At 54.8% G+C, this 18,321-nt stretch overlaps 1 protein-coding gene across 2 annotated transcripts in view; it reads right to left on the bottom strand.

The window, feature by feature from the left end:
• The window catches only part of CSMD2 (CUB and Sushi multiple domains 2), a 215,475-nt gene that overhangs the window by 11,158 nt on the left and 185,996 nt on the right, over positions 1–18,321 (bottom strand). For both annotated transcript variants that reach the window (XM_050326308.1, XM_050326309.1), the window contains 10 exons: positions 18,107–18,292; positions 17,193–17,387; positions 15,619–15,792; positions 14,379–14,552; positions 12,069–12,242; positions 10,946–11,134; positions 9,164–9,337; positions 6,572–6,754; positions 1,591–1,767; positions 692–871 (listed from right to left, as the gene is read on the bottom strand). In XM_050326308.1, the coding sequence (XP_050182265.1) occupies positions 692–871; positions 1,591–1,767; positions 6,572–6,754; positions 9,164–9,337; positions 10,946–11,134; positions 12,069–12,242; positions 14,379–14,552; positions 15,619–15,792; positions 17,193–17,387; positions 18,107–18,292 (1,806 nt within the window). The remainder of the gene's footprint in view (positions 1–691; positions 872–1,590; positions 1,768–6,571; positions 6,755–9,163; positions 9,338–10,945; positions 11,135–12,068; positions 12,243–14,378; positions 14,553–15,618; positions 15,793–17,192; positions 17,388–18,106; positions 18,293–18,321) is intronic.

An 18,321-nucleotide genomic window follows, 5' to 3' on the forward strand; every position in this document is an offset into this window, starting at 1 on the left:
TGCAGCATTAGCTCAGTGCAGAGAATGAAAGAGGAGTGTAAGAATTGCTCTTTACAGCCTCTGAAGGAGCTGCAGTGCATTATAAAGTTTCTCTGTGGTCTGTATTTATATCAGCATCATGACAGGTGAATTTTCCAGATTGCTAAAGAAGTGCACAGATGCTGCTACAAGTCTTATCTTCACTTGGTGGGTGAGTAAAACACTCACAAAAGAGATCCAGCCTGCCCAGCAACTGCTTTATTATTTCCTTTTTCTATCTCTGAACCACAGGAGCAATCTCAGAACAGAGGAAAAATGAAAAGACTCGGAGGAAACATTTTTCAGACGTTTCTAGATGATGCCAAGAAGCGTGTGCTCGCAAAACACAATATTTCACTCGAGCTTGATCCGAGTTTTTGTGAAGAGAAAGTCACTTTTTGCTCCCTGTGCTTCGCTCTGCCCTCTCTACCACACGGACAGGAGCGACTGCCTCCCTGCCAGGCACAGCGTGCTGATGGATAGACCTAAAGATAGCGAGGTGTTCGTGCTGTAAGGTGTGATAGATGGTGCAAGTGCCACGAACAGGGGATGGATGGAACGACAGAGCCAAGAGAAACGCCCAGGCGGGCTCCGGGCACGACGCGCAAGTTGCCGCTGCTTTTTTTACCTCGCCCCAAAAACTCCCAAAAGTGGTGTGTGTCGGGACCCTTACCCTTGCAGGCAGGTTTGGTGCCGTTCCAGGTGCGGTCCTTGGTGCAGGTGAGGGAGGATGCCCTGTCTGACTCCATCATGTAGCCGGGGGTGCACTGGAACACCACGGACTGGTTGTAGGTGAAGTCGGAGCCCAGCCGGACGCCGTTGGCCGGCACGCCGGGGTCGCCGCAGTTGATCACTGCCAGAGACAGGGGCAGGGGCGTTTCTGGCTGCCCATGCCTCGTCTCACCCCTCTGCATCTGCCTGAACGAGGCACCTGAGGGTCCCTGAGCGCTCCAGGCAGGCAGGGTGCGATCAGCCGGCCGTGGGCAGGGGAGGGTTTGGAGCTCACGGCACACGGAGCGGGCCGGGCTCCAGCTCTGCCTGTGCTCAGGGGAACGAGCAGGGATCTTAATGGCACATTAAGCCCTTGCAAGGAGCTGTATTAGCACACATTAAACATTAAAGCAGACCCAGGTCAGGTGTTGGCAGGGGGAAGGCAGGTCCCCCCTCCCCAGCCCAATTACTGCCTCTTATGTAAGGCCACGTTTGGCACCGTCCACGTTGCTCTGCAGGGAACACAACCCCTTCCCCCAGGCTTCCTGAGCAGGGGCTCTGCTCAGGCTCCCCCCAGGAACTCTCACGTTCAGCAGCAGCCCCAGAGAGCCCCTCGAGGCTGGCCAACATCTACTCACAGAGTTATTACAGGGCTCCCTTCATCCAGCTGGAAGGAAAACAAACTCCAAGCAAGACTTTTCCATTAGGCACCGGCAGAGAGCACGGGCTGAGCCTCTGCTGCTGCCAGGACACAGCTCAGCACGGTTCCTCAGCGTGGCACACGTGTGGGCAACGCCTCCACTGAGCCCAGACATCCCTCCCCAGGGCCCTCATCCCCCAGGAACCCATCCCAGTGCTCACCTGTGCACTCTGGGCTGGTCCCAGTCCACGTCCCGTTCACGGTGCAGTGCCTGCTCAGCACCCCTGTGGAGTAATAGCCCTCCCTGCACTGGTAAATGATGGAACTGGAGAAAACCAGGCCGTCGTTGAAGATGACCCTGGCATTGCTGGGAGTTCCTGGGTTCCCACAGGATATCACTGGGAAGAAAAACGGCAAAGTTAAAAAGCCCAAACAAACAACACCACAAAACACAAAGGACCCCTCCAAAAAAGGAGGCTTTCCTCCTGCAATGAGCTGTTCCTAGTAAAAGTAAGAAAGATGTGCTGCAAAGCTGCTGGATCAGCTCAGAGGGAAGGGGCTATTCCATGGAAAAGCAGCTGCGCCAATCCAAGAGGATCCTCCAGCTCAGAGCAGGGCTCTGCCTTGCCAAGGATCTGCAGCTCTGTCAGGGGACTGCAAATCACTCTGTCCCTGCATCCAGTCAGGCCCTGAAGCTCCAGCCCTGCTCCTCTCCCAGGCAGATCCTCCCCTGCCTGATGGACTCGTGTCCATTTACTGCAGGGTCTTATCCAGCAATGATCAGCCTCGTGGTCCTACAGCTTAACAAAGCAGTGGTGCCAAGCCTGGAGTCCCTCCACGTTCCAGGAGTTTGGGAGCCTGGAGCTGAGTGCCTTTGGGATCCCAAAATATCCTGAGCTGGAAGGGACCCACAAGGATCATTGAGGCCAAGTCCTAAGGTTGGGATGTCAACAGCTCAGCAGCATTCAAAGGAAGGAGAGCAGAAAGGGAGCCTGCTGCCCTCCCACTGTGGCACTGCTCCCTGCCCAGCCATAGCCAATTATCCTTTCAGAGGAGGGAGAATATCGTGGGAATACAATTACAGGGTTGTCAGTGCCCAAGTTTTATGTCTGAAGTGCCTCAGCACCCCAGGAACAAAAAGGCCTGGGAGGGAATGGTGGAGCACAGAGCCCTGTCATGACAAAATCAGCACCTGCAGTAATTGCCCCCAGCCCTCACTGACTCCGAAATTACAGCACCCAAAAGAAAATCACCCCAGTCAAGGAAAGGCTCAAACCACAAATCCCGGCTCTTTGATGAGAAGACTCCTGGCTCCCCCTAAACCCAGCACCACACCACAATCCCTGTGAGAGCATCACCGTGCCCAGCCAAGGGGACACACCCTGGGCCCTCCCTGGACCCCACACTCCAGCTTTTCCAGTTGCTCTCCACAGGGGAACACAACTCCAGCAGGAATGCAACGAGCAGGGCCCACCGAGGCGAGGAGAGAAGCCTTCCCCCCCTTGTTGCTTAGTTTGCTGACAGCCTGTTAACACAGGAGCTGCTTGGAGGCAGATCTGTCTGACAGGAGGAAACTAATAACTGCTCTGGGCTGTGTGCACAGAACTCTGCGTGGCTCCCGACGCAGCCGAGGTGGAGCTCGTTACGGATTCTGGTGTCATTTCCAAGAGATGCTGGGATAAAAGTCAGATTCCATCACCTCGGAAAAAGCTTGAAATTACCATTTCACTGCCTGCCCATCCATCAGTTTCCCTCCTGCCCAACCTCCCTCCACTTATTCGTGCGGCCAAACACGCGCAGGCGACCCCAAATTATTGCTTTTGGGACTGCGAGGGGAACTCGTGGGAATGGTTTAATGGCAGTGTGGATCAGCTGGGACCTGCATGGGCCAGGCAGAAGGGAAGCCATAAATGTAAGGATGAGAGGATTGAATGTCTGAAACAGTAATTTAAATATCAATAGGATCTAATCATGCAAGAGAGCAGCAAGGGGGGTAAATAATTCCCTTTGGCTGCAGTGGGAGGTGTAAAATGAATTAGGAACGCCAAAAAAAAATGGTTTCTGAGGCCACTGGAGGGGGCCTGCAAACAGGGAGAGTGGGACCTTGGGGCCTGCCTGGACCCCTGACAACAAGCAGAGCTGATCCCCACGATCCCATCACTGCAGGGGGATCTGGGAAGCTCCTGTCTGTTGGAGATGCCTCTGCTATAGGAAACATCCCAGCTCAGAGGTGCTCCAGAGCTCAGCAATAATTAATTGGGTTCCAATCCACACATCCGTTTTCTGAAAAGCTTTTAGGTTTCCCATTGCCTTCCTTTGCTGTTTCCTACAAGTTTTACAGCGAGAAGCTGCTGGGAGAAGGGAATTTCTTTGGGTCCTGATCAGGCATGTTCAGATGATGCTCAGATGAGGCCACTGAGCTGCCCCACCAGCACCCAGAGCAGCATCACACAGAGCAGGGCAAGGAGCAAGTGCTGGTACTCATGAAACATTTAATTTCCCCTCACTCTGCCCAGAAACAGACCCCTGGCCGTGGTGAGAGGGGTTTCAGGAGCAGCCAGCCCCGCTCTCAGGCACGAGTGCCAGCGGTGCCTGTCACTGAGGTGACATGAGAGCCCCGTGTCCTTTGCATGTCCCCCCCACCCCTCCCCTGAGCTGCCCTTCATAACCCCCAGTTCTTCTTTCGGGCTCTGCTCCCATCCCAAACACTCTCCTAATGATGTCTGACACATCAGCAGAACCTCCTGCTGGAAGAAGGCACAGCTCAGGGCTTGTGGAGTCTCAGAGCCTTTCCTCCAGGGCTGGTAATTTCCAGGCTGTTTAATTTAACCAGTAACCCATAACCCACCCAGCTATGCAGAGAGAGGAAGAATAAAACAGTCTAGACTCAAGTCCCAGCCCTGCCACCTCCCATGTCCTCAGCAGTCAAACGAGCAGCAGACAAAACTCTGTTCCTTTTCCCACTGTTATCACTTAAAATAAATCATTTCTCTCTACTGAAACTGCCAAAGAGCAGCCAGAGCCCTGACTCATTTTGGATGCAGTTTTAATTCCCTTGGAGAAACAACAAACACTATAAAAGCAAATATTCTGCTCAGCTTTTAAGAGGAGAGAGGAGTGTAGAGTACAACTGTGAGCCCCTTCCCGCATCACTCCTCAGCAAACACAGACAGGGCATCAGGAAGGAGGAGAAAGGAGGAAAAAAAACCCCAAACCATCTAAAATTACATTTACACTTCAAAATTTGCTGGAAATTAAAGCTAAATGAGGCCTGAAATCTGCCATTTTGGAAAGCTGCTCTTACTGAGCACAACAAAAGCAGAGCTCCATAAATCCAAGCAAGGCAGGAACGGCAGGCAGAGCCCCTGCAATTCATTTCATTCCTCTCCAAACCATCTCCACATTTGGGGAAAAGTAGTTGTGACTTCTTCCTGATCCTTTGGTTCCCTTAGAAGATGTTTTAGTGGGTAAAAGGTATGAGATCCAGAGCTGGTGAGTTCCAAGGTGACCTCACACACCCTCCCCCAGACTGGAGCCGGACTGGTCCCAGTGCAGGAGGACACTGATGGGGCAACATCAGCTCCCTGACTCCTAAGTCAGGCAGATGCTTTGGAATTGAACCTGTTAGAGCACCTTACTCTCTCTGAAATGGAGGTAAGGGCTTTTCTCTCCCTTCCTCCCTGCTGTTGGAGTTTCACCATGTCCACAGGCACTCCCACGTCCCTGTGCTGTGGGTCCCCATCTCCTGCTGCTCGGGCTGAGCCCCTCCGTGCCCATCCAGCAGCTGATCTGGGGAACAATTTCCATGAACTCCCTGGGCAGGTGAGTGCTGGTGACCTGTGAAGCACCATCAGCCTTGATTTTGCTCAGTTTTGGGAGCTGGGAGCAGCAGACTCACGGTTGAGTCCGAGTTAATGCAACACCGAGGTGCCCGTTCCTCCCAGGAACCCTCCTGGGCACTCAGCCTTCACCTTCAACCACCAAGAATTCACCCCAGATTCAAGTCCCCTCTCCCTCTCCTATAAATACCTGTTCCAGAGGGCTGAATACACCACTCCAAGTGCAGCCAGAGAACCTGGGGCTCCTGGTGAATACAAAGACAGGGAGCAGCTCGTCCCTGGGAATCACTCTCCTACACTGGCCAGTCAGCACTTAACATTAAGTGGCTACATTACAGGCATAATGTTATCATTATTCATAAAGTGTGGAAAAAAAAAATCTGCCAGGGATCTGGATTTCAGTGCCTCTGGAACCTGATGGGTTATTTATCCTGAGATTAATGAACGGAGCCTTCCCACTGACAGAAAAAAACAGAGAGTGGGAAAAAAAAAAACCAACCCACCCTGAGATCTGAGTGTATTAATAACATGATTCAGTGTCTTTTCAATCAAGAGCACCATCAATTTGGAATAAATTTCCAATTCATTTGCAAACTCTCTCTAAGCCTTTGGCTTTTGGAACAGCTGGAGAGAAGCACTTGCCCAGGTCTCCTTGCACGTGGCCTCCTGCCTCATTTCTGGCTTTTGTTCTTACCCCAGTGGGTTTTTAAACACTTGTATAAAACAGTGGCAGAGAGCAGCACGGCTCAGAGAATCCAGTGAGGGGATTATTTATTGGATTAGAGGGTCTTACTTGATTCCTTCAAATGGAAAAATCAGGGGTTTGGGGTTTTCAAACACAAAAATGTGCTTACTGGATTATAATTTGCATTTTTTTGCATTTCTGCTTCACGGAAATGACTCTTGCACGTGCCAGTCCCAGCTCTAAGGGAGGGTGGGAGCTGCTGAATTTCCTCCACAAAGCAGCACCAAGGAATTAGTGGTACCCACAGTTCTGACACCAAAAAGGGCCATTTCTGATCGTGAAGATCAGGGGACCCCAGTGATTCCCGATGGGAACGTGTGACCAACGGTCTGGGTGGGGGGGGATGGCAGGAAATAATAAGGAGCAGATCCCAAAGGTTTTTCCTGCCCCACACCTCCACCCAGGTGCTGGCACGGACCTGAACATCCCAAACCCCTTTCCTCGTTCCTGGTGCAGCAGAACAGAAGGAAGGGACGCTCCAAAAACCCTCCTGTGGGAAGGTGACCCACAGACGCCTGGGAAGAGGAGGACCGAGGCTCATGGGCAGAGGGGCCGGGCGGGGCAGTCCCTGCTGGGGTGGTTCTGGGGACAGCCAGCGGGCTGGGCAGGTGCCAATACCTTCACACTCGGGCTGGGTGCCGCTCCAGGAGCCGTTGGGCTGGCAGGTCCTGTCGGAGGAGCCCCGCAGGGTGTAGCCGGGCTCGCAGCTGAACCGCACCACGCCGCCCACGCCGAAGTCGTCCCCCAGCCCGATGCCGTGGGAGGGGATCCCCGGGTCACCACACACGCCCTGGCTGCCCCCTGCACAGAGAGAGAGCAAGCACATGATGGGTTTGGACCTTCTTCCCCCTCCCAGGGGAACTGAACTCTGACTGGCTGCAGGAATTCCAGATGGAACTTCACCCCACCCCTGACTCCCTGAGCCGGTTTGAAGCTTGTTGCAAACCATGGCCATAACTCCTGAATCCCAGGATGGAGCTTCCACCAGCTGCACCTGCTTCTCGTGGCAGCTGCTCCAGCATCAATCATGTGCACACTCTGAGGCACATGGTGTGACTCTTGGGGACAGTCCTGGGCAGGGCCTGCAGCTGGACTCGATGATCCTGGGGGTCCCTTCCAACTCAGCACATCCCGTGATGTTGGGGTTGCTTTCCCTCCCAGCAAGAACTCCAGCGCGCTCTAAGTGACCCCAGCACACCCCACTGTATTCCCAGAACAAGGAACTGTTGGGTTTGGAGCACAGAGGGCGAGAAACATCCACTCCTGCAGGCTGGGAACACTTGGAGCTGGAAATCAGGGAGCAGGCGCCTGGCAGGGGTTCCACAGAGCAGGCTGGAGGAATGCCCACCTCCTGCTGCCTGCACCGTGTTCCTGGCTTGCTCCACCACCAGCCTGTGCAAACACACCCACCCCGAGGCAGGAGAGCCCCTTTCCCTGTGGCAGCTCGTGATGAAGCGCCCGGTTCGGGGCCCCCTCGCTGCAGGCACAGCCCATGCTCCATGCTCTGCCTCTTCCCCGCCTTTTTAACTGCTCCACCTGAGCTTGGGTGGGGAAAGAGGAGCCTTTCTCCAAGGCCTTGGGGTGGAAATGATGGTTCTGGGATCCTGGGCATCCACCCAGCACTCCCCCTCAGGGCCATCAGCCTCGGTCTACGGCTGCCTCCAAGAAGTCACTCCGAAAACCCCCACACAGCAGGTGTCAGTAGGAACCAGGCAGAACAAAGCTGAATGTTCCCAAAAATCCACCCACAGAGATGACACGAGACGGTGAGGAAGAACTACATGGGGAAAAGGCACGAATTGGAGCAGAAAACCTCCCGAGCAGCTCCAGACCAGGAACTCTGCAGACATGGCTGCTGAACACCAGAATGACTCCATTTCCCTTCCCCTTCCAAATCAGAGGTTAAACTTGGTCAAGTGGTGCTGCTCAATCTAAGTGGCATTATTAAAAATTAACACTTGTCCCAAGTGCTTTGCTCCAGCTAAGCTCTTATGGCACGTCCTGAGCGTTCTCCCAGGAACAAGGGATGGGATGACGTGGGGAGGGCTTTGCACAGCACCCCACCAGTCATCCAGCACCCTCCCCTCTGCTGGAGACCACCAGACCCCCCGTTTCAGGGAGGCTTGGCCAGCACATCTCACTGCATCCCCCAGGATTTTGACCCCCAGGATCTGTTGCATCAGGGGCCTTTTTTTTTTGCATATCAGGATGTTCTCAGGGCAAGGCCTTTCTCACCCAGGAGTGGGGAAGGACTTCTGCTGCCAAACTGCTCTCTGAGGGGATGCTGATGATGTGGAAACTCAGTGTACCAGCTTCCACTTGCCCTGTGCAGACCTGGGGCTGCTGAGGTGCTGTAACAGCAGATGCCAGGCCCTGGAAAGAGGCCAGGTGGGCTCCTTCTATTGGAGAGCAGAGGAAGGAGGGTCAGATGGTGCAGACGGGATGCAAGGACCTGATTTTGGGTCTGACATGTTCCTCCTGCCCAGGCTCTGCAGGGACAAATCCCGAGCAGCAGCTGCAGCTCCCTCACACCACAGCCATTTGCTGCAGTGATTTATTTCTCCTCCTGCCAGCCCAGCGCTTCACTCCCTGCCAGTGTTGATCAGCCAAGGTGCAGGAGGCTGAGGCACAGTGATTTCCAGCCCTCCACAACCTCCCTGTGTACTTGGGGGCTTCTCCAGCTCAGAGCCCCTCAGGGTAAAAGGGGTGGAGGATGATCAGGGAAGCACAGAATTGGAAGGGACCCACAAGGATCATCGAGTCCAGCCCCCAAGAGTCACCCCATGTACCCCAGAGCATCATCCAAACCCTCCTGCAGCTCTGGCAGCCTTGGGGCTGTGCCCACTGCCCTGGGGAGCCTGTTCAGTGCCCAACCACCCTCTGGCGGAAGAACCTTTCCCTGAGATCCACCCTGAGCCTGCCCTGACACAGCTCCAGCCATTCCCTGGGGGCTGTCCCTGCTTCCCCCAGAGCAGAGCTCAGTCCTGCCCCTCCTCTGCCCCTGCCCAGGCAGTTGGAGCTGCAGGGAGGTCTCCCCTCAGCCCCCTCCGCTCCATCTGAACACACCAAGTGCCCTCAGTGTCCTCACACGGCTCCAACTCCAGGCCCTTCCCCACCTTCACCGCCCTCCCTTGGCCACTCTCCAATGGCTCAGTGCCTTCCCCACGCTGTGGGGGGAGCACCCCGTGCCCTCCTCGGCCAGCCCCTCACCTGAGCAGTGGGGCAGGGCCCCGCTCCAGCGCCCGTCCAGCTGGCACATGCGCGTGGAGTTCCCGACCAGCGTCCGCCTGCCCAGGCAGCTGTAGCGCACCACGGAGCCCACCGTGTGCTTGTCCCCCGAGATCTGGGCGTGGGGGGGGGACCCGGGGTGGCCACAGGACACCACTGCAAGAGAGGCACACACAACGCAACGGCTTCAGCTCCCCGGGACCCGTGAGCCCCAAACGTCACTGAATTCCAACCCCCGCCGTGGGCAGGGGACACCCTCCATTGCTGAGGCTCCTGCAAGGGCTGTGCTTCCCTTCCCACCTCCTTTGAAAGCCGTGGGAGGAAAAGAGAAAAGGGAGAAGCAGTTTGATTTCTGTGGCCTGGAGTCATTGAGTTCCACCTTCCGCTAGCCCGGGTGGCTCCCACCTCGCCTTGGACACTTCCAGGGACGGGGCAGCCACAGCTTCCCTGGGCAAACCTGTGCCAGGGCCTCAGCACCCTCAGAGAGAAGCTCAACACACAGAAAACAAAGACATGCAAAAATCTCTCTCCTTTTTTTTTTTTTTTTGGTTGAACTGTTGACCCCACGAACCCACACGTTCAGTCGTAAAACCCGACCTGAGCTTCCAAAGCTTTGAGAGCGCCCACAAATCCTCCAAGTCACGCTCGGCATTTGAAGGAAGGAGATCCCCTGCACTCAGCTGGCAAGCTGAGGGCTGAGGGGATCTCAGGCTCCAGGTTTTTAAGAGGTAAAACCCCCCCTGGAGACACCACCCCCACAAGGGATTTCACTTCTCAATTCCCCAGGGCCTGTGCAGGGTCTGCAGGGTGAGGACGGGACATGCTGCTCACAAAGGGAATGGAAAATGTGCCCAAAACTGCTTTGCATGGCTGGGTGTGGAGGGTGAGGGGGATACAGAGGGGAAAAAAGGATCAGCCATGGCTTTGGAACAGCTTAAGCCACTTCAGATTTCAGGAGCTCCATGGCCATTCCTTGTGCCAGGGGATGGGACTGCAGCTGATTTTGTGTCCAGAAGGACAAACTGGCTGTGCTGGGGGGCGGGTCCTGCCTGCACCACCAGCTCACTGGGCAACTAAGATACACTTTGGATGGTGATTTCTCCCAGTGTAGGAAAGGGGACATCACCACTGACATCTTCCTACAGTCCCCAGAGACCTCCTGGCCCAGGTGTTACACTGTGAGGATTTTGTGTTCTTTCCATCACCCAGAACCTCCCAATCCCAGCCCCAGTGGCAGAAAGGGGCAGGATCCTGGGGAAAAAAAAGGGATAAAAACAGAGCAAGGATGAGGAAGCAAATGCTCTTCAGCACCTGCTCTGCAGCAGATGACATTTATTCTGTGTTTACTTCAGGGTCATTTCCCTCCCCAAAAGCCCTGGGGATGAGTGGGAGTGTGTCCACTTTCAGGTGTGACCTCGCTCAGGGGTGTGTCCCCACCCAGGTGAGCTGCACCTTCCTTCCCAGGCAGGGTTTTTGCTCCCAGAGGTGCTTTTGCCCTTCTCCACCTGCACTGTTCTGGCTGGAGCTGCTCAGAACCAGCAAAAACCCCTGGGATCTGCCTTCCCCTGCAGAGGGAAAGCATCTCCAGCAGGATCTCTCTCTCACACCACCAACTCCCCCTCCGTGGGCAGGACCCTACTGACCCTGATGGAAGGAAGGATTCCCATGGATTCCCAAGGTTCCTACACAACCACTGAGCTGAGCAATGGGAAACTCGCCGGGCTGAAGCCCCGGGGTGGGTGGGGATTGTTCTGGAGCACTTACAAAGACACTGTGGGAGGGCACGGTCCCAAGTGCCATCCCCCTGACAGGTGAGGACGTGTGTCCCCAACAGGTAATATCCATGGCTGCACTGATAGGACACAGTTGTTCCAAAGCTGAATCTGTGGGGCCCGCTGGGCTGCACTTGCCGGACGCTGTTTTCCAGGTGCCCGGGGTCAGTACAGTTTACAACTGCAAACAAACAACAGAAAACCATCATGGCACAAACCAAAGGGGGTGACAGAACGAAGGGTTCTCCAGGAAAGAGCAGGGGAAGTGTGTGTGAGGGGGGAAAAACTGCAAATCGCACATGCCACAATTTAAAGGGTTTTTTCTCCCCAATATTTTGTTTCGTTTTGAGATTTTTTTAGAGTGGAATTAGAAAAAAATAAATCTTTATTTAAAGGAAAAAGAGAGTCAAGGCAATGCTGCAGGGGCTTACCTGGCTATGCAAGGCTCAGCAGCAGAGCCTGGATCTCTGGTCCCAAACAGGGACATGCATTATCCAGTTGGGAATAAATGATCCTGAACTGGGATATGCATTAACCAGTTAGGAAAAAGTGATCCCAAACTGAGACATCATTTAGGAGTAAGTGAGCTCAAACAGGGACGTGCATTAACCAGGTAGGAATAAGTGATCCCAAACTGGGACATACATTATCCAGTTGGGAATAACTGATTGTTTGACTGACACGGCATCGACAGAGATAGTGGACTGAGGGAGTACAGAGGGAGGGAGTGCAGGGAGGGGAGGGAATGTGCTAAGTGAACTTCAGTGCTGATCCCAGGGGAAGGAAAAAAAGGGCTCTGCACAGAACTGTGGGGTTGGAGTAAAACTGCTCTGGGGTCACCAGGTCTGGTCTGGTATTTCCTGGTGTCCTCCCCACTTACCACCCACACCTCAATGCCTTGGAGGATGCAGGGCTGGGCAGGGTCAGAGAAGAGCCCCAGGGTAAAACCATCTTGGTTCCATGAGATTCACACCGGCCCTGGGAGCTCAACCATCGCTCGGACGCTCCCGAGGAACCGCCAGGTTTGGTCGGCAGGAATTTCTGGGGTTTGGGAGCTCAGAGGCCAGGGAGGCAGGCCCAGCACCCTTCCCCTGCAGTTCTCCTGGAGCACTCACCACGGCAGGAGGGCAGGGTGCTGCTCCACTGGCCGTTGGCCAAGCACTGGGACTGGGATGCTCCTTCCAGGCGGAAGCCGGAGTTGCACACGAACTTGGCCACGTCGTTGAGGTTGAACTGACTCCCCTGGGTCAGGCCATTGGCAGGGTTGCCAGGGTGGCCACAGGTGATGGCTACAAGCAGAAAGTGGAGATATTACCTCTCTTTTTTTTTTTTTTTTCCCCTTTTTTTCCATTGGAAAAAGTCCTCGAGGTCGGAGAGCATAAAAAACACCCCCATCAGTCCTGGAACCCCACACTGACTTCCAAGGTGTGGGACCAGCTCTGCTGAAATAGTGAATCAAGGGGAGAGCACGGGATCTTTGTTCATTTTACTGGCAGAAGGAATTCTCTGCATCACTCTCTGAGTGCCAGTATCCTACTGACTGACACCATAAATCCCCAGAGCTCCTCTTCAAAAATCCCAGCTCCTGCTATTAATCTACTGCCTCCCATCACTCTGGGCATCACACACCATCACGAAACCTGCTGCTCCCCTCTCTCCCTGCTGTCAGTCAGGTTTCTGCTCACTGCAGTAAAATGTTACACCTGGAGGGAGAGTTAAAAGAGAGGAAAAAATATGAGAAACATCAGGTTTCCAGCATATGGCCTAGAAAGCTTAAATCTGCCTGCTTTAAGTGGGAGGAACTTTGGGGGAGAACCTTGATTTCCAAAGCCCTGATATGTGGGGTTTTGTGTAGTTCTTCTTCCTGGGGCTGATGCTGGTTTGAGGTAGAAGGGTACAGGGTCCTGCCCGACCTGCTCTGACAACACCCAGGCCAGGGAAGAGCCAATCCCAACATTCCAAAAGCTTTTGGAAAGCACCTGGACCACTCTGCTGGCACCGAGGCAGGTGACACAGGGAGGACACAGCCCCTGATTCCAGCCCAGCAGCGAGTTCCACTGCACAAAAGAGAAGTCAGGAATAAACCATAAAGAGCCTTTTGGCTGCTTAAGGAATGTGACACCCTGTGACAGCTGAGGACAAAGCCATATTGATTATTGTCATGCTGAAAAGGGGTAATGGCCCCATCAGTACAAGCAGAGCAGTTTTGCTGTACAGCTGCCAGCGCCAGAAGAAGCTTGAGGGGAAGATGAAATCCCCACAAAAGATCCATAACACATTTGGCTGCCAAGGCTTGGACTGTACCACGGGGATGGCAATTTATTCCTTATGCAAGCTGATGGCAGGACAGGTCTGGAAAATCTGAAGGCAGGGAGGCTTGCAGTGCTGCAGGAAGCAGGTGCCAGGTGCTCCGAGGTGCTGCTGAATATGATTACACGTGTTTTGAAGCAGGGGATGGATTCTGTCCCAGGAATAAAAATTAAAAAAAAACAAACAAAAAGGCTTCCCACAGTTGCCTGGATCAAACAGACCCGTTCCCACAGAGGAGGCAAATGCAGCAGGTCTAAAGAGAAAGTACCAGGAGAGCAGGAGATGAGAATGTGCTCACACACAGCGTGCCCTGAGCTGTGTCACAGCAATAAATCATCTCCTTCCAGAGCCCAGCAGAGCTCTGCTGAACAGCCTGAAATTCCTGTTATCCACGAGGTCTAACGCTGTGCAACAACTCCGATCATGGAATGGCCTGGGTTGGAAGGGACATTAAAGATCATCTCATTCCAACACCTTCCAACTAGCCCAGGTTGCTCCAACCTGGCCTTGGACACTTCCAGGGATTGGGCAGCCACAGCCTCCTATCTTGGTATTGTTGTGCCTCAGCACACAAAGCTCCAAACCAGACAGGAGGGCTTGGAACAAACACCCGGAGAATCGGGAAATGGAATACACTGACTGCACTGCCCATTGATAAGAAGATGCCTAAACTTATTAACACCTTAGAGCTCCAGAGACTTGGTTAATTAGCTCATTTACTGGAAAGATAAACGAGCAGGTTGTACAAGGTGACCTGTGGATGTGGAGTAGAGCAGTGAGACGGACTGTGGTCCAGCACAGAGGGCGGGTCTCAAGGATGGCAGGGCTGTGTCAAACCGAAACCCCAGGAACAGGTTCTCTCCTCTGAGCCCACACCTTCAGCTGGGCTCAGCCAGGACACAGCCAGGACCACAGTGGGATTTTCAAAGCGGAGGGGCAAGCACAAAAGCAGCAGGTCCCGACACACCCCGACCCTCCCTCTCCCCAGGGCGCCCCTGGGGACACGCAGGGTGTGCACAGCAACCCCCCAGCCCTGCACCACCCCACACACCCCCCTCCTGCCCTCTGGGCACCCCCAGGGCCGGGGGAAGGTGACAACATGCCCACATACTTACGCACACAGACAGGCGTCTTGCCGGACCAGCGGTGGTCCTGCTGGCAGATGCGCACGGACATGCCGATGAGGCGGAACCCGGGGCTGCACTGGTACACCACGCTGCCCCGGTAGTTGTAGTTCTCCCCGTTGATCTGCCCGTTCACGATGGGGCTGGGAACGCCGCAGTGCCCGGCTGGGGGAGGGACAACCGCTGGGAATCACCCACCGGGAGCTCCCGCAGGCACCCCCACCCCGAGGGCATCGTCACCCATCCCCCGACTCTCTGGGGGATTGCAGAATCCCAGAACGGCTGGGGTTGGAAGGGACCTTAAAGATCACCTCATTTCAACACTCCCTTCACACCTTCCACTGTCCCAGGTTGCTCCAACCTCACCTTGGACACTTACAGCGATGGGGCAGCCACAGCTGCTCTGAGCAACCTGTGCCAGGACCTCCTCAACCCTCCCAGGGAAGGATTCCTTCCCAATATCCCACCCAAATCTCCCCTTTTCCAGCTTAAAGCCATTCTCCCTTGTCCTGTCCCTCCAGGCTCTTGTAAATAGTCTCCCTCCATCCCTCCTCTCAGCTCCCTTCAGGCACTGCAAGGCCACAACCAGGTTACCCCAAAGCCTTCTCTTGCCCAGGCTGAACAATCCCAATTCTCCCAGCCTTTCCTCACAGCAACCTGTGCCAGGTACCACCCCTTAGAGTAAAGGATTTCTTCCCAATATCTCATTTAACCAGTCCTCCTTCAGCTTGAGGCCATTAATTTTAGACTCTGCTGTCGTAAATAAACCAAAGCAGAGTAACCATAAATAAACAACACCAGTTGAAAGCTCTCCAGTCTCCCAGCACCTCGTGTCTATTGAGCAATCAGGAATCAAAGTCTGCTCCATTTTTAGATCTACTTAAAACCCTGCAGCTCCAGCAGAATTGGGAAGGGACCCACAAGGACCATCCTGCACAGACACCCCAACAATCCCACCCTGTCCCTCAGAGCGTTGTCCAAACCCTCCTGGAGCTCTGGCAGCCTTGGGGCTGTGCCCACTGCCCTGGGGAGCCTGTTCAGTGACAACCACCCTCTGGGGGAAGAACCGTTTTCTGACCCCCAACCTCACTCTGCCCTGAGTCCTCACCTGGAGCAGCATCTAAAACCCCCAATTCCCTCCCGAAACGCAATCAGGACTCTTTCTAACACATCGTGGGTGCTGCCACCAGGGCTCTTTTCCCAACAACCCCCCTGGACGCTGCACACCTACCCAGACACCTGACCTCTGCCCCGCTCCAGAGCCCGTTGGCCATGCACTCCCTGACCCGGGAGCCCACCAGGGTGTAGCCAGTGTTGCAGGAGAAGATGGCTGTGGCCCCGTAGCTGGTCAGGGTCCCGATCTTGTTCCCGTTGGGAGGCGTCGGCAGGTCCCCACAGGAGATAACTAGGACAGATCCCAAAGCACCATGAGCAAAACCAGGCTGGGGGCAGCGCTCTGGGAAGGAACTCCCTCAGTCACACCACCAGGAGTTACTACTGGAGTAAGGAACGAGTGGGAAAGATTATTAAACAGTTACATGAATAATAACAATTCAGAGCCGTGTTAGACGAGGTGACAAATACAAGTGCCATTAATATTTATGTTCAGGGCACCAGGGAAGTGCTAAAGACAGGCCAGGAAGAAACTAAAGCAGCTTCTCACACAGGAAGTTTCTCACACAGGGATGTCTCTACTATTAACCCATTGTTAGGTGCAGTGGGAAACCTGACTTGTAGAAATTCCACAAGATCATAATGATCCCAGAATGGTTTGGGTTGGAAGGGACCTTAAAGTTCATCTTGTTCCACCCCCTGCCAGGGTGGAACCACTAGCCCAGGTTGCTTCAATCCCCACCCAGCGCTGCCTGGAAATGGGCACAAAATTTCCAATTAAAAGTGACACCCAGCTTTTCCCCACGCTGTCACCTCCAGGACAGAGCTGGCACCTGAAGATGAGACCCACAGAGGACACCCAGGCGGGTTTGCAGCCTGGCAGGAGCCCCTGCAGCCACAGCTCCCAGCCACAGACTTCAGCTCCTTCTTTTATCTCTATTTTCTCTGCCTTAAAGATCTGCAAACCCTCTGGAGCTTCTGCTCCCAGCGAGAAGCCAAGGGACTCACACTGGGTGCTTGTGACCTCGGTGCTCTGCCAAGATCCTGTCATTTGAATTTAGGTGGCAATAAGGCTGAGGGAATAAAACGAGGTCAGGCTCCTGCTCCCGGATCTGGCGGAAGAGCTGGCAGGGGGAAAAGTACATCTGTCACCCACCCTGCAGTCGCATCTCCACAAACAAAGGCAGGCAGGAGGGAAGGAGAGATTTTTCTGTCTCTGTCTGCACTTAGAGAGGAAAAAAACCTCCACCTTTGACAAAAGGGAAGATCCAAAGCACAGCAGTCGTGGCGGAACAACTGAGAGCTGCTTGTTTGCCCAGAGTGGTTTTGATTTACGGGCGACACTGCTACCCTTGTAAACCTGGTGTTTGCATGAAGAGGGAAGAGGGGAGGTTTTACACCAGGAGGTTTTATTTTTCCTTCTTAAAAGCAAACGTCAGAGCATCTGGCGGCGGTGACAGCAAAGCTGCTGGGACCCGACAGCCAGAGATGAGCTGGAGCGCTCGAGCTCACCCAGAGCCGCTCAGATCAAACCAAGAATCGCATCAGGACGTGACCTCTCCCTGCATCCAAAACCTCTTCTAACAGAGTTCTGCTGCATCCACTGCCGAGAGCAGCCAGGGCTGTGGTGGAAAACAGGCCCCCCACCCCCTGCACGACCCCGGCGCGGCTCCCGAGGGTCCCTGCTCTTACTTTTGCAGGTGGGCATGGGCTCTCCTACGCTCCACTTCCCGTTGGCCTGGCACCTGATGACCCTCTGGCCCGTGTAGTAGTAGCCAGGGTCGCAGATGAGCATCAGCTGGGCGTTGTAGTGGTACTGGGTCTCGTAGGTGAGTCGCCACCGGCCGTGCTCCACCGCGATGCTGCCGATGTCGGGACAGGTGACGGCTGCACACGGGGTGGGCAGAGCCAGGGGGAAGGAAAGGAGACAGGGAAAGGTGTTAATGGGGGTTTGACTGTTAAGAGTGTCCAAAGCAGGGCAACGAGGGTGGGGAAGGGCCTGGATTTGAAGCCGTGTGAGGACACTGAGGGCACTTGGTGTGTTCAGCTGGAGAAGAGGAGACTGAGGGGAGACCTCACTGCAGTTCCAACTGCCTGGGCAGGGGCAGAGGAGGGGCAGGACTGAACTCTGCTCTGGAGGGGTCCAGGGACAGCCCCCATGGAATGGCTGGAGCTGTGTCAGGGCAGGTTCAGGTTGGATCTCTTCCCCCAGAGGGTGGTTGGCACTGAACAGGCTCCCCAGGGCAGTGGGCACAGCCCCAAGGCTGCCAGAGCTCCAGGAGGGTTTGGATGATCCTCTGGGGCACAGGGGGTGACTCTTGGGGCTGGGCCTGTGCAGGGCCAGGTGTTGGACAGGATGCTCCCTGTGGGTCCCTCCCAGCTCAGCAGATTCTGTGACTCTGGTGGGCTTTGAGTGAGGAGACACCATCTGTATAGGTGGGAAACCACGACACCATGAGAGGGGACGTCTATCCAGTCATTCAGGATTAAAAACACGCTGTCCTGAACAGCACACCCACAGGGCAAAGCTGTCCATGCTGCAGGAGGGAGACATCACACAAGGGACACCCAGGATTCCCAGTGGGATGTGCTGGCCCCACACTCACCCACGCACTGGGGGGGTTGGTTCCCATTGCTCCACTGCCCTGACTGCAGGCACTCGGTGCTGGGCTCCACCCCTGGCTGCAGCTGGAAGCCCTGGTTGCAGTGGTACACGGCCTTTGTACCCACTGTGTACTCCTTGCCAAAGACAACACCATTCCTTGGGGCTCTGGGAACTCCACAGGACAGAGCTGGGGGGAAAAACAGACGAGATGTCAGT

The sequence above is a fragment of the Myiozetetes cayanensis genome, unplaced genomic scaffold (assembly GCF_022539395.1).
Source record: "Myiozetetes cayanensis isolate MyiCay16 unplaced genomic scaffold, myiCay2020 scf31, whole genome shotgun sequence".
Lineage (NCBI taxonomy): Eukaryota > Metazoa > Chordata > Aves > Passeriformes > Tyrannidae > Myiozetetes > Myiozetetes cayanensis.